Source organism: Nanorana parkeri, unplaced genomic scaffold (assembly GCF_000935625.1).
Source record: "Nanorana parkeri isolate BGI_ZX_2015 unplaced genomic scaffold, ASM93562v1 scaffold75, whole genome shotgun sequence".
Classification (NCBI taxonomy): Eukaryota; Metazoa; Chordata; class Amphibia; order Anura; family Dicroglossidae; genus Nanorana; species Nanorana parkeri.
In genome coordinates this window covers 1893748-1909811 of record NW_017306343.1, presented here as the reverse complement: position 1 = coordinate 1909811, position 16064 = coordinate 1893748, and the positions used below count along the sequence as shown (strand labels likewise).

The 16064-nt window shown below is 42.9% G+C and overlaps 1 protein-coding gene across 1 annotated transcript in view; it reads right to left on the bottom strand.

Moving 5' to 3' along the window:
- Nucleotides 1–9804, bottom strand: part of TUBGCP6 (tubulin gamma complex associated protein 6) — a 34444-nt gene extending 24640 nt beyond the window's left edge. The window contains exons 1-8 of the mRNA XM_018576721.1: nt 9003–9804; nt 6850–7013; nt 5585–5795; nt 4912–5085; nt 1715–1836; nt 1540–1615; nt 228–337; nt 15–106 (exon numbers count right to left, since the gene is read on the bottom strand). Of these exons, the coding sequence (XP_018432223.1) occupies nt 15–106; nt 228–337; nt 1540–1615; nt 1715–1836; nt 4912–5085; nt 5585–5795; nt 6850–7013; nt 9003–9752 (1699 nt within the window). The 5' untranslated portion in view covers nt 9753–9804. The remainder of the gene's footprint in view (nt 1–14; nt 107–227; nt 338–1539; nt 1616–1714; nt 1837–4911; nt 5086–5584; nt 5796–6849; nt 7014–9002) is intronic.
- Nucleotides 9805–16064: the final 6260 nt, after the last annotated feature.

The window sequence follows — 16064 nt, the reverse complement described above, 5'->3', positions numbered from 1 at the left end:
CCTAAATACTGTACCTCTAAATCCTTGGAAATCTTCATTGACCTGGATCATGAATTCTTTACATACATCCCTTAATACACCACTGTAGACCCAGTCATAGATGAACCTAAAAAAAACAAGCAAGATCGATTCAACACACAAAGAATACTATACATACTGATTTAACCGGAATCTTAATCCGAGTTTACTTTATGCTTGTTAAGACAGTCATTCCCAAGGAACACTACCTAGTGTATGGCTCACAACTGGACTTCAGCAGGGATAACAAGATCGGATAGTTTTCATTACTGCTGTTTTCAAGAGATTCTTTGTACAAGTACGATAGCAACTTCACTCCCTGAAACAAAGAAAAGCAGAAACAAAAGCAGCAGAAACATGAGCAGCATATACAATTGGAAGGTGTCCAAACTGAAAAGAACTTAGGAACTTAAACTAGAATAACCGCCATCATTTAGTTTATTAGCAGTCCTTCATTTGATTTTTGGGAAAGTATAAAGACATACAGTATAGTAAAATAAAACATATAACCTTTTTTTCTTAGATATCTGTGTAAGATAGATACATAAAGGTTAGATTTCACTATACCTCTGCACAATGTAAATGCTTCCTGTGTACTTCTGTCAACAACAAAGTAGGAAAGGTAAATGAAGCTCAGAGAAAATGTAGCACTATGCCTCTAGTGGTTAATCTACCACTACCACTGGTCCACCCTCCACTGCAGCAACTTAAAGGAGAATTATGAGGCGAGTGATTTTCACTGAGCTTCATAATCTGAGCCAACCTGTGACAATGAAACTGTCACAGGTCGGCTCAGTAGATCGGGAAGTGAGCGAACACATACCGTTGCTTGCTCACTTCTCGATCTATCCCTGCAGAGAGCCGTGACTGTCACTCATTGCTCCCTGCAGGGATTCCCCCCTCCCCTGTCCGATCCTCCAGCGCTGACTGACTAAACGGACGGGGGAGGGGGCGGGCACAGCTGGCTCTGCCTCTGGATAGGCAGAGCCAGCTGTCAATCCCGCAGCTGGGTGGATCCGGACAGTATTGTCGGGATCTGTCCCGGCTGCGGCGTCTCAGTATACCGCGAGCTGTAGCTTGCGGTATACTGAGCTTTGGGTCACGGGAGATCGCTAGTTTGTGTTCTCCCGTGACCCTTAGGAGAACTATGGGGAAAAGCCCTGACCCCATAGTTCTCCTTTAAACTGCAAGCCATTGGAAGGCAGCCCCGCAGCAGAGACAGTACCCGTTCTGCCATTTTTAATTAATGGTTAGCCAAGAAGTGCTTATGGAATCTCATATGGATAGTGATACCGCCATACAGAGAAGCATAGGCAGCAGAAGCAGGAAGGGAGTTCTAGAGACAATGTGAAGTAGTAACGCTAGCTGCTGTTGCTCATGAAGTATTTAGCTATTAAACAATGAAGGCTAATTTAGCATACCCAGAAATTATGGCATAAAAAGTACAGAAAAGAATAAACGCAAGCAGAAAGTGTTTGCTCAACACCATGAACAATATTGGAATGACTCAGTTATACTTACTGTAGGAAATGAAAAGTTGTTCCCCCTGTTACCACCCATTCCCACTGTTCCGATGCAGCAAAGTTCTGCTAAATATCTAGATGTGAGAAACAGATATTTTGTTAAGGAATAGTGTATTCATGACATGTTTCCAAATATTATTGCACATCAGAAAACAAAAAGCTTTTTTAAATACCTTAACTGACGGCCTAGTTTTCTGAAGAGGAAGCTGATAGTGAGGAGGGATAGTGTATTTGGAGTTGACAGAACACATGCACGATAGTACTGCAAGTATTTCCTAAGGCCACTTTTAAATGCCTGTAACAAAAAAAAATATATATAAACCGTAAGATTCCGTTCAGAATATCTTGCTTGCTTTAAAAAACTTCATAAAAAGTTGGTCAGACGGTAACACACTCCAGTAAAGGTATACATTTATTCCCCACGGTAGCTCAGATCTGGATCCGATATATCAAGCCTGTGTATAGCAAAAAAAATTGCCTTAGTGCAAATAAATCCCTGCAACTTGATATTATTTGTACACTATGTGCTGGGTACATGTAATACATCTTTATAATAAAACAGTGGTGGTCAACTCTCATTATATTGGGGGCCTCAAGTGTGGCCCCTGACATCACCAAAGGGCCACACATGATATTCAGTAAATGTATTGCTACAGAAAGCGGTCATAGACTGCTACTGTAGAAGTCCCTAGAGACTGTCATAGACTGAAGACACTTTTCTCTTCAATATGTTTTATTAGGTTCTAAAGCATAAAAGCATACAATTGTCAGGAATAGTTGTGGTAAAAGACAACATTGCGCCCCTACAGTGGGCGGCATACTACAGTAGGCATAAGCAAAAAAGGGGGAGGGATCAGGGGGAGGGGATAATGCTGATTGTCGCTGAGACTCATCAGAACAAACGGTTGTTTGTGGAGGAGGAATTCAGGATATTGGGGGGGAGCGGGGTAAGGGTCTACCCCGAGGGATTGTAAAAGTCAAGGAGGCGGGGAATAAGCGAGGCGATAAGTAAAATTGGGTGAGGAAGCAGTAAGGAAGAAGGAAAGAAAAGAGAAGTGGTGACTACCACAAGGGCTCTGCCGCCAAAAAGGCAGTTAGCGAATGAGGTTTCGTGTTATCGGATCTAGGGTGGGTAGGAAGATGGAGGACCATGGGTCCCATACGGTATGAAATTTACAACTCGTGTCCAATAAGATGCTTGAAAGGTGTTCGTTGACAAAGAATCCTTGCATACGCTGTTGGAATTCAGTGTATGGAAGTGTCTGCTTTTTCCATGAGTGTGCTATAGTTTGTTTAGCCGCTAAAAACATAAAATTGGAGAATTGCATTGGAGCCGTGTAAGGTGTGGGATTCTAACATGAAGTAAGGCCTGCCAGGGATCCTTCAGAATTGGCGTGTTGAAGATAGAGGAGAGGAGCCTGTATATTTTAGACCAGAACCTGGCCACGAAGGGGCACGTCCACCAAATATGCATAACATCACCTATGGCTTGACGCCCTCTGAAGGAGGCGTTGGAGCTAGACTGATGGAGGTGACAGAGGCGAGAGGGCACGAGATACCCCCTGGAGGGAACCTTGTAGGCCGCCTCCTGGGAGTTGATGTTTCGAGAACACCTGAAGATCGCATCTCAAATCAACCCCCACTCCTCAGGGGGCCTCGCGTGGTGGAGGTCCCGCTGCCAATTAGTGACATACCTGTGAGTGGCGATGGAGGGGAGAGCGCTGAAGACACTTTTCAATTCAGTTCTTTGCCTTTAGCTCCCATAAAAATTACTTATGCCAAATTTGATATTCCTGAGATCCATTAAAAATAAAAAAAACCCCAGAGGAAAGTTTGCATTGACCTCCCCAGGCTTAAAGTTACACCTTCCTCACTCGGTATATGTGAACTTTTCGGTGATGTGCTTTAGAATGTACGTATGCAACAAAAGACAAGAAAACACAAGAGATGGTTACTGCACCAGTTCTTGATTACTTAGACTTTTTTTTATTTACACAATTACTGTAACTGTAAACATATATGCACTTTTATCATTACTGTATGAATAACTGAGTTTTGAGGTTGAGCGTTATGATGATAGATCATTTCACGTAAATATTTGCTCTTTGCATGCCACCAGCACCCCTAGATGGGGCTGACCAGTATAGGAATGTCCTACACTTGTCAAAGCCATCTAGGGGTGCTAGTGCCGTGCGAACGGCATCTGCCTGCATCTAAGCAGTGCGGAACTTTTATACATGAACTTCTATGTTTTTAACTATTGTGAGCTGCTGCTGTCTTTTCATATATGGCATTATTATTATCTGAGGACTTACATTTACCTTGAGCTAGAGTCTCATTATAGCGCCATTTTGATTGTTTATGAGTATTTAAATTATACATTGGTCTAAAGCAAAGTATGATAGAGTGAGTTGTGGTGCCCACACATATTAACAGATATCTTTGTCCTGCAAGAGGTGCGTTTCCACACTAATCCCTGAATGCCCTAATCACATATTTATGCTAAAGCAAGCCAGTCATAAACATTTAAAACCGGCCAACAGAAAAGACTACCGGACATACTTAATATTTTCCCGTACAAATGGAAGAGCCCACTTTGCATTAAACTACCTGTATTTAGAGGAGGATGTTTCAGACATATTGCTGGCCAGCTAGTCATCATACCTACTACTTGATGCACCCTGGCACTGCTCTCATAAGCACAGAACCTGACATAATGTCATTCTGGAACATGGAAAGGATACAAAAACACTACAATCTCTACATCCAGATATGTCAAAGCAGGTGAGCCCAATCACCCCAACATTTCCTCTGTTGACCAAGTGCACAAACCGAAATATGGGGTCCTCAAATCTTTTGTTGCCAGACAGAAACAGAAAAGAAGCTGTAGAGGCAGACAGCAGACCAAGACCTAGTTCGTGGGCAAAATCCACAGGACAGACCTGAGGGAAGCAAGAGGCATGCTGGAAACAAATATGAGAGAGAAACCATGGCACTAAACAGACGGTTGACAGGGAGGGACCAGTGTCCTTCATACTGTTACACTCCGTTTGCCAACAAATAATCACCAACTCTAGGAAAACAAAATTAGAAATTTGTCTTCCTGTTGATCTCATCTTACAAAGGATCCTGGAAACCAACATACATGCTTATTTGAGACATTATTGAAGAGAGACACTACCTTCAAGAATGACACTACAAAGGAGGCAAAGTTGGAGGGATTGGTGTTCTATAGAGAAGGTTCTTCTCTCATAGGGACTGGACCCTAAGCCCCCAATGTCTTTTGTGTGCCGCTAATGTGCTGTTAAGAAAAAGGCAAAATATATAATTGGCAATCTGACATGAAAAAATCCGAGAACATCCACAATACCTGAAATACAAGGCCTTTGCTTTGTGAGGAGTCCAGAGCAGACTGCAATGAGAAATGACTCAGCCTGGTGTAGTAAGTACCATGGTCAGCCACTTGTGCCAGGAGATTGCCTATGTTTTCAGGAGACGTTCCGGATACATAGACACCCTGCTTGACTACAAAGGCTTGAGTGGACTGCAAAGAGAAAGGAAAAAAAGAAAAAAGTTCATTCAATTAAAAACAGTAAATCACATTAAATATAAAAATACCAATTTCTCTTGGTGACTTTCTAGTTCCTACATGTAGCAATGTATAACAAAAAGCAGGCTATATGAAGTAAACGCATACCGGCCACTAGATGCACCAGTATGAGCTCCACAAATTACTTAATATATCAGCATTTTAAGGTCTGCTTACAGAATACCAAGCTCTACATGTAAAAAAAAAAACAAACAAACCATTAAATGTTTAAAAAAAAACAACAAAAAAAAAAAAACTCAGTAGATTTAATGTTGAAATGTTTTAAAAAAAGATAATGACAAATAATAGGTTTAAAAATGTCACCAATTCATTTTTGGGTTGTAAGAAATAAAGAAATCTGCATTTTATGTCACTTGTTCAGTTTCATTGGACGTTACAGTTTGACACCATTTGCATAACAGCTACACGTGTATGATTTATGTGTAGGATTTACCTGGTTGAAGGAGAATGTAGAAGACACGACACCAATAAGAACATTGAGAACATCCTTCACCAGCTCAGGCTCTTTAAGCATCACATGAGGTGCTGACTGTATAGCTGTGTTACTAAGCATCTGCAAGCCGGCCTCGAAAATTTTATACATTTTATCAAATGCTTCTCGGCCTGCCTCAGTAAGATAGGGATCTTCTCTCTTACCTGGAGGACTAAAGTAGAAAATATGCTGGTATTGTAATAACATAAATCAAAGCCAACCTGTAATATATACCCATAAACCCACAAATAAATCACATGGTGTACCATTTCCATTCATAGGTCCAAGAGACCCCTGTAGCAGGTTATGTTCACTTACTTTTCTTCTGCAAAAACATCTGACACAATGAATCTCAAAGAACTGTCTATGATGCCTGGCATTTAGAGATTGGGAAACCCAAACTTCTAATGTACCAAGCAAGACAATAAAAAAAACAAAAAACAAAAACAAGCATAGTAAAGAAGCATGTGATAACGTTCCTAATGCACACCAATCATTTTATTCCCATTCAGGTGCCTGGTGTACAATACTTGTGTTTTACTCCCTATAAACGTCCAAAAGGTATGGCCCTGCTCAAATATCACCAGTTCATCAAAATCTTTAGGTTGCCTGGGGCAATCTATTCAGCGTAAAATAACATGTATACCCACAGAATTACACTTGATTTTCCTTTTATAGTTAATAGATACAAATCAGCTGTACAAAACAGCTCCACCAGATATGCACCAACAGTCAGCAAATTAAGGGCCATGTCCCACACTTCCAATCATGCAACAACTTGCCAGCACCAGGGTCGCTTTGCAGGGCAGAGAAATATTCACCTGCTTTCACAATGTTGCTTTCTCACTGGCTGGGTAAGCGAGGCATTGCTATGTAACTGGCGCATTACATTTTGCAGCACTTCCATCAACAAGGGAGCGACACTGAGGATGCAGGTGAGTATTTTCGGTGCAGTTTTTAGCGCTTTATCTACTGGCGAGTTGTCCTAACAAAAAGGACCACAAGTGTAGATTGGGCCCAACTCATGGTTGAAGAGGTTGGTGCTATATGCAATCCAAGTAAAAGTATGCAGTGAAAGGCAAGGTGTATTGCTCAGGAAGTTATTCCACAAAGTGGTACGGTCAGTCTGTTTTATACTTTAAGAAAATCCAGGAGCAGTTTTAGATCCTTATTAACAGACACAACAGTCACTTTTAATACAAATGTTGAGCTGCAGTAAAACTTACAAGCCTATCCTTTCCCAACAACGACGTTTACTGGGGTTATATGTGAGGACGGCCTCCCACAAATCAATGTCAGGAGTTACACTGGGCTCTGACTGAGAATCAGGAGTCATGTTTGATGCAGACTGGAAACCCTCATCTTCTGACTGGTCAATACTTTGTGGAACCTGAAAAGCAGAAAAAAAATTAGTTGTGGAGGTTTATATAGGACACACACTAGGAACTAAACTGAATGAATGTTATTCTTAAAAAAACATACTATGGTCTATTAGGCAAAAATGTATATTACTCCATTGAACTGAATGAGAAAAAACAAACAATGGAGGCTGCTACTGCTGACTTCATGCTCAGAAAATGCTTAGCTGTTACGCTGAGCCTCTTGCTTCTATATTGTAAGTCACTGATCTAGAGCAAGTATGTATATAAGAACTTGCTCCAGGTCAGAGACACAGAAAGCACTGAAGTTAAAAGGACCAGCAACAATTGATACATACATGTATGGATTATATTAAAACAGTCTTGAAGCATTCGCTAATAGTTTGTTGTTTGGTATCATTGGTTCTCTGCAGATGTCAGTTTGTGAGGAGCATAGATGAGCCATTGCCAAATAATATAATATCAAATGAAATCTGATCAAAGGAGTCACAGAATGACTGACTCCTTTGATCAGATGCTGCCCACACCTCACCTTTGTGAGTAGGTTTTTATTGTTTCCTATTTATTTACAATAAATGATAATGCACAGGGGAAGGCGCTCTCTAGGTTTTGTTTTTTTACAGATGATGCAATAGTCTCTCTGACTGTTAAGGAGCAGCCTCGCTGTGAGAAGATATACTACAACAATCATTATTATATAAGCCGGATCCCGTGTCAAGATCCTTAGGAGCTGGTGTGATCCGTGTTGTTAGAAAGCGATCGGGAAATCCTGTCCAGATGAATCCTTTACAATGAATTTCTCATGTCCAGTACAGAACTTTTTCACTATAAACATCTAGTCTACTTTCTTAAAGCTTTGGGGCCTCAGAAAGATCTAACTACAATGACACCTTCTGAACATCTTAATAGGAACCACAACAGAATGCCACGTCACATATCCACTATATACACCATCATTATTGGGAGAAAAAATTACCTTATCTGGATAGGCAGAAACAGATTCTAGAGGAGGCCTCAGAACTGGAGAAATGGCATCAAATGGCCTCTGAAGCTTTTCAATAAAATATTACTTTGATTATAGGGGCAAATGATATGTTTCGATTGAGATAGTACATGGTTCCAGCTCGTATAGCTTCCTTTGTTCCGGGTGCCACTTCTAATTGTTTGAGGTTGTGGACAGGATTCAGTTTACTACCTTTGGTGGACTTACTCAAAGATTTTGGGTCAGGCTATATAACGTCATATTTCCCTTACACAAATAAGCCTCAGTAAACCCCAATCCAAAGCACTACTAAATTAACCTATTAAGGAAATTCCCAGACTGACCATTTTCACAGCAGTTAGAATTGCTCTCCTCAGATCTCAGAAGACTTCTTCTATCCCTTTTGAACTAATCAAGGTTCCAGTTTCCAGGATAGTAATACATGAAGAATTGTCTGCTATGATGCATGACAGGATGGAAGTCTTCCATAGTGTGAGGCACCCAAGGATACAAAATATTTCTGGAGCCTCAAGGGATAAGTAGGCAGTCAGCCCTGTGGGACAGGATTCTCCTGCCCCCATGCATTTTTTTTTCTTTCCTCCACCCTTCCTGGAATTTCCTTGTCAATTGTTTGTGTTACTATAAAGTTCCATTTTCTCATTTCACACATGTGAAGTGACAAATCACTTGTCTGTTATCCTCCATGGGTCCCTTCTACCTTACCCATGGAGATGCAAAGAATATTTTTTAACACTGAGTACTTAAACAAGCCACATGCTATTTGTATGGGCATTTTTTGGGCGAGTGTAACCACATTGAAATTTCTCACATGCCAAGTCTCCTGTGCAGGAAAAGTATTAAAAACTATTGGAACAGAAAACAGCTTTATTTAATAAAGAAAGGCCAAAAAATGCTTTCCTGATCAGTGCTGAAGATGGAAGTATGAGTGATTCAGTAGCACATTGGCCAAAATATTTGGTTAATATTTAGCCTGGTATATAGCAAAATGCATACTAACCTTTATGGCAAGCCCAGACAGGTCAGCACTATCTGGCACAGGTGGCAGATCCAATTTAATATCCATATCATTGGTTCGGGTGTGGACAAGGGCACCAAAGAGTGATACACGAGTCTCTTTCTCAAACTTATCACTTGTGGAGAAATTGTGAGAGAAGAGGCCTGTGGCTGGAAGACCAGTGCCTGGTGCAGCTTCCATGAGCTGTAGTGTACTGTGGACAGTGCTACTCATGTCAAATTCTTGGTAGGCCAGAAAACACCCGATGTCAGCTTCAAATACACCAACATCATAATAGTCATATCCCTGGTACGGTGGCTTCCTGCCAACATATTTGTTGTTTTTAAAGATGTCTCTTTTTGGTGGAAGGAGTTGTGGTGGTCCGGTGCCTGAAAGATCTACCAAGAGCTCGAGAACAGAACACAGATTTGTGAACTGTTCCCCACTAAACCTTTCTATATTTTCCAGCAGCTCCTCTAGACGGTCTGCTTCAGATTTCATGTCACTAACACGCATATTAAAGGACAACATCAGCATTTTATTTTTCACTGGAAGCTTTTTGGCACTTTGCTGCTGCAACCTCCGAGCTTCCTCTTGAAACAAGTGGATAAACAGTGTATCATATGCCAGTCTCTTGAGGCATTGTTTGGTCTGTTTCTTGCTTCTCTTTCTGCCACCTAGTCCAGTAGTCCATGGGAATCCAGCCATGTGGGCATCACACAAATCACCAAAGAGCTGAGTAATGCTGCTCATCTTGACGTTTAGCTTCAGGGGTATTAACCTGGATCCTGAAGTGGTGTTTGAGGTTATGGGTACCTACATCTAAAATACAGAAGAGAACAGTTACTGTAAAAATCATATCAAATCGTAATATCACAGGCTCTGTATAACAACATTTTCTAAGGAAGATCTGCAATCTTACAAATAAGACATTTCCTTAGCCACATACTACTGCAATGGCATTCATCTGATTAAATCTATGTCCTTCATATTATACATGGAAGACATACCCTAGATCAGGGGTGCCCACAATTTTTTGTGTTAAGATCTACTTTTCAAATGACGAGCTACATGAGATCTACCAACCAGCTCTCCTGGCTGTCTGTCCTTGCTCATCATCCTGGCTGTCTCTCCTCTCTCATCCTCCTGGCTGTTTCTCCTCTCTCATCCTCCTGGCTGTCTCTCTTCTCTCTCCTGGCTGTCTCTCCTGGCGGTCTCTCCTTGCTCATCCTCCTGGCTGTCTCTCCTTGCTCATCCTCCTGGCTGTCTCTCCTCTCTCTCCTGGCTGTCTTTCCTCATTTTCTCTCCCGACTGTCTCTCCCCGCTCTCTCTCCTGGCTGTCTCTCCCCGCTCTCTCTCCCCGCTCTCTCTCCTGGCTGTCTCTCCCTGCTCTCTCTCCTTGCTGTATTTTGCGAACAGTGTAGTGCAACAGGCTGTGTAATCTAATATTCTTTGATGTAATACATAGCACTTCAACCACCAGAATCCACCAGAAAGGTGTCAGGGAGCTCGGCTCAGCAGACTCAGGCTAATAGGTAATCATGTGTGCACAGCTAAATAAATATACCAAAATGGAATAAAGGGGCCACCATTCACACCCTTCTTGATCTACCAGCATCAGCTTTGAGAGCTACTGGTAGATCACGATCTACCTAATGGGCACCCCTGCCCTAGATTAACTGAGCAAGGAGGCTGCACAAACTTGCATCCTTTAGAACAGGGGTGGGGAACCTCTGGCCCTCCAGCTGTGGTGAAACGCAAAGATGCATCTGGGAGTCATGCCTGTGGCTGTGAGAATCTTGCAATTCCTCATGCGATTTGTAGTTTTTACCAGTGCTGAAGGGCCGGAGGTTCCCCACCCCTGCTTTAGAGTAGAGTATTCACAAGCTACTCTCAGTCCACCGATTGCTAGGTACCTTGAAGAAGAACTCCATGCAAAATGTTTCTTAATACTTGCAGTGAGGCTCTCCCTGCACTTCAAGGGTTAACTGCTCATGTTGGTCTAGGGAGGAAAATAACAAAAAGTTATACTCACCCGATCCTCCGAGCTGGCTTGCTCTTAGACCAGTCCATTCAGCCTCTTTCCCCCTCCACTGCAGCAATCTAAGGTCCTGGAGTCATCAAGTTCTATACACAATGTATAGGACATGAGGGACATACCATGACTGCAGCAGAGAAGGCAGGAGGGAACACTGTCACAGCCGACAGGCTCTGAGGATCAGATGAATAGAACTTTGTTATTTTCCTCCCTAGACCAAAATGAGCAGTTAACCCTTGCGGTGCAGGGGAAACCCAACTGCTAAGGAAAAGTTTGCTCAGAGAAATCAATCATTTGTAAACTAAAGCAGAACTTTACTGAAGGGGAACAATAAAAGATTCAAGAGACGTTGCATGTCTCTTCTCCAGACCAGGTCTCTTCTGCTAAAAAAAAGCCTTCCCCTGAATCCTAGATTTTGTTTTTTTGTAATAGTGTGCAGTGTACACTCCCAGCATCAGTAAGGTGCAGAGAATGGAGCCAGGATGACCTAAGAGTTACATCATCAATGGCTGTCAGACAGCTGAAGAACAAGAGCATCAGAACTAGTTCTGCTTTAAGAGAAAAATAATAAAAGGGTCACACCACACATCAGATTTGATCCTATAGGTTGGCTACTACTCATTAATAGAATGCAGGAAGTTAGAATAACCACCATGTATATCTAGTAAAACACATAACAAAAATGTAGAATCTCCTCTAGCCTCATCAATAACCAACATGGCTGTATACAAATCTAGATCTGATGAGCTCTGTTACTCCATAGCTGTCTATATTAGATTGTACAGCTGGTGACATGTGGCCACTGCTGGGTGCTGGTTGCCATGGCACAGAGCACACTAGGTCTCTTGATTCTGTCAAAGGAGAACACACATGCATTATAATAGTTGTTATGCACTATCTGTTACACATTGATTGAATAATATTTACACATCGCTGCCATGAAATGAGGCATAGCTACTCATTTTCTCCCTCTTCGTTTTTTATAGTGACCCAAAATACCACAACACATTGCAGCAAAAAGGATTCCACGAGTGTCTGTGGAAGGAGGTGTAGATACCTCTGCACGGATACACAGTACGGCTAGGACACCGAGCAGGTGACGGGTACAGGACACACACATATTAACGTTCCCGCTCTCCCTCTCCCTGCGACATCTCATCCCCGGCTTCCCTTCATCTACAACCGCCGCATCCCATACACTTCCGGCATCCGCTGCTGACACTTCCACAACACAGCCAGATAGGGCACGCCAGACCAGCTGATCGGGGTCATGTGATCGAAGTAGGAGGGCGGAGCATAGAGTAGAGAGAACGCGGGATAGAGTGATGATGAGGGGTGGTAGTGTACACTCACTGAGAATCTGAGATGAGCGGCCGGGGGACAGTTATATAGAGAGGACGCTTTCTAAAGTGACAGTAATATCGAAAAAAAGAACACTCATAACGGACTTTAATGGTAGCACTCCTGTTAACGTTTGTCGAAAACACAGAATGGTACCATTAGGCTGCATTCACACCTAGGTGACAGCGTTTTTGCTGCACGTGCTGCGTACATTGAGTCGCATGTTTTAAAAGGCAGATTGTGCAACATTGATGTGAATGGGCAATCGCGCAAAAATAATTGTGTCGTGGGTTCCCAAGCATTTCCTATTGAGTTTGTGGGGGGGAAAATGCACTGTAATCTACCAAAAAAAAAAAGCTCATGTACTTTTCCCAGCGTCAGGCGTTTTACAGCTTGCAACAAAATGCTCAGGTGTGAATGGGGGCCAATGGAATGAGCTTTATTTTGTTTTGCGTATTTTACCTTAGGCACGACAAAACGGCAAGGTGTCAATGGGGATTAAAGTCCGCTTCCAGTTTTCTCTTTTTCAATACTACAGTTTTGTGTGGGATGTTGGTACCGGTTCAACAGAGCTAGTATCAACTACTGATTTCTAGAGATATTTGACTGCTCACACTCAGGGCTAGATTAAGAGTAACACAGGTCTGGTGCTGAGGATTGCAGTAGGCCTTTTTATGGAAATGGCAACGGTCACCGGGACCCTCTTCCTTCTATCTGGGCTGTGATTTGTAGTCTCTACAGCTTGGAGTCAGTGGTGGAGCGCCAGGGCCCGGTTGCAGCTGTGGCCCTGGTAGATCTACCTCTGACTCCAAGTTGTAGAGAGACTACAAATCTCAGCAATACATTATACAGCAACTATATAGTCCAACTATAGTGGACTACAAATCTCAGCAATACATTATACAGCAATGCAGAATACCACCAACTATAGTGGATTACAAATACCAGCAATAAATTATACAGCAATACAGAATAATACTACCAACTATAGAGGACTACAAGTTCCAGAAATAAATCAAACAGCAATGCAGAATACTGCCAACTATAGAGGACTGCAAATCCCAGAAATGCATTACACAGCAACGCAGAATACCACCAACATAGAGGGCTACAAATCCGAGCAATGCAGAATGACACCAGCTATAGAGGACTACAAATCCCAGCAGTACATTGTTAAGCGCTGTAGAATATTACCATCAGCTATAGAGTACTACAAATCCCAGAAATAAATTAAACAGCAATGCAGAATACTGACAACTATAAAGGACTACAAATCCCAGTAATACATTATACAGCAATGCAGAATAATACCAACAACTATAGAGGAGTACAAATTCCAGACATACTTTATACAGCAATGCAGAACACTATGAAGCTACCGTATATACTCGAGTATAAGTTGCTTATATTCGGGTCAATACTTTTTCCCAGTTTTTTGGGGTAAAATTAGGTACCTCGGCTTATATTCGGGACGGCTTATACTCGAGTATATACGGTACATACTCTGTGATGCTCCGGGTTCACGGCCTGATGTCTCAGGAGGGCTGTGCGGGCTCTCTGGTGGCCCTCTATTCAGGCATATTAGAGGCCCGCTCGCTGGGGCCTCTCGGGACCTTTGTGAGGAGCAAGCGGCCCTCTAACATGCCTGAATAGAGGGCTGCTGCTGCCCGATTGTGGTCGGATACCGAGACCTATTTGCCGAGGAGGGCCTGGAGCAGCAGCTCCAGCCGCCCCAACGTTAATCTGGCCCTGCACTCAGAGCAGCCATGTTTATTCCTCCATCATTCATCTCTTTAGTAGTTATAAACATGGTGTTAGATGGTTACCACTTTAAGCAAAATATAAATTTTGGGTCCCCTGGAGCAAACAGAATCTGGAGCAGTTGCCTATGGCAACCAATCAGCTTCTATCTTCAATTTGTTAAGCTTTGAAAATGAAAGACAGAAGCTGATTGGTTGTCATGGGCAACTGCTTCAGATTCTGTCTGCTCCAGTTTTTATGTTTTCCCCTTATATCATACACCTCCTGGGGACCCAAAATGTATATTTTACTTAGATGGTTACCACTTTAACACCATGTTTATTAACCGTTTTATAACTACTAAAGAGATGAATGATGGAGGAATAAACATGGCCAGAAATATATTGGCCAAAAATTGTACTTTTGGCAAAATGCCTGAAAGTGCCATCTTTCGGCCAAAATAGCGGTGCATCCCTGGTTTATCTCCTCCCTGCTTGGCGCTGCACTGTGTCCCCTCTGACACAGTGCAGCGTCCAGCGGAGGAGAGAAACTGTCACAGGAGGCCAAGCGGTGCAGGGAAGGAGAGCGATGGGAGTGGCTGGCGTCTCTCCTCCCGTACCGCTCAGCCTCCTGCAACAAATTATGAGAGCGGTGTGGGGGTGGAGACAGCTGTCACAGGAGGCTGAACTCTACTCTCGCACTGCCCCGTGACAGATCAGGAGAGCGGTGGTGTGGGGGCGGGCCCCCCGTGACAGATCAGGATAGTGTCGTTGTGGGGGCGATGACAGCGGTCACAGGAGGCCGAGCCGGCGGTGCAGGGGAGGAGTCAGCTGTCAGAGGAGATCCAGCTCTCCTTCCCGCCCTGCCCAGCCTCCTGTGACAGCGAGTCAAGACGGAGAGCGGGTACAAGCACTCAGCGATCAGTGATTGCTGACTGCTTGGAAATAATTGAGTATGTTTACTATATCCTCAATTATGAATGAATGGGAAGTGATCTGCATCACCTCCTGCTCATTCATGATTGTGGTTACATACGTTTTGGCCTGACATTTCTTTTCATTTCGGTTCCGAAATTTTCATTTTGGTGCACCTCCAGAGGTGCCCATACACCTTACAATTATCTGCCGATTTTCTGTGGTCAGATGGAAAAAGTGCAACAGATTGGCCCCGGTGGAGATTACTCCAGGCACACAGTTTAGCGTAGATGGAGGAATCTGTTGCACCTTTTCCATCTGACCACAGAAACTCTGCAGATAATTGTAAGATGTATGGCCAGCTTTGTAAAGATCTCTTCTGCTTAAAAGAAAAAAAACCTGTCTCCTCTCCTCCTATGTACTACCTGATCTCTGTAATTAAGCCCAATTTAAGGTGAAACATAAGGACTGTGCAGCATGGCAGGAGCTGAATAAGCCCCCAGTCACACCAGCCCTTCCTGTTAATGCACGCCAAACTGAGGAAAAACCACGTGCTTTGACGTGCTGAACGTAATGGCTCTCTGTGCCATTACTAGTTGATGGCACCCCAAACACAGCTGGGAAAACAGCAGCTTACATGCACATTTGTGCATGTTCAAATGCACAGGAACCCGTGGTTTGCACAGGAACTTTCACGAGTCCACTGAAATCAATGGTGATGTGCATCAAACACAGGAAATACTTGCAAAAAAGAATACATGATCACCAGCACTCATGTTTGCTTCAAAACAAAATCCTTTTATTCATTCTAGCAGATCATATCACCATATGTGGCAACAGTTCGGAACCTGTCCAGTCCCTTCATCAGGCAAACAAAAGTGATTTTAGTTTGCCTGATGAAGGGAGCGGACAGGTTCCGAAATGTTGCCACATATGGTGATATGATCTGCTAGAATGAATAAAAGGATTTTGTTTTGAAGAAAACCTGGAAGGCTGGTGACTATTCTTTCTTGCAAGTATTTGGAGGCGCCA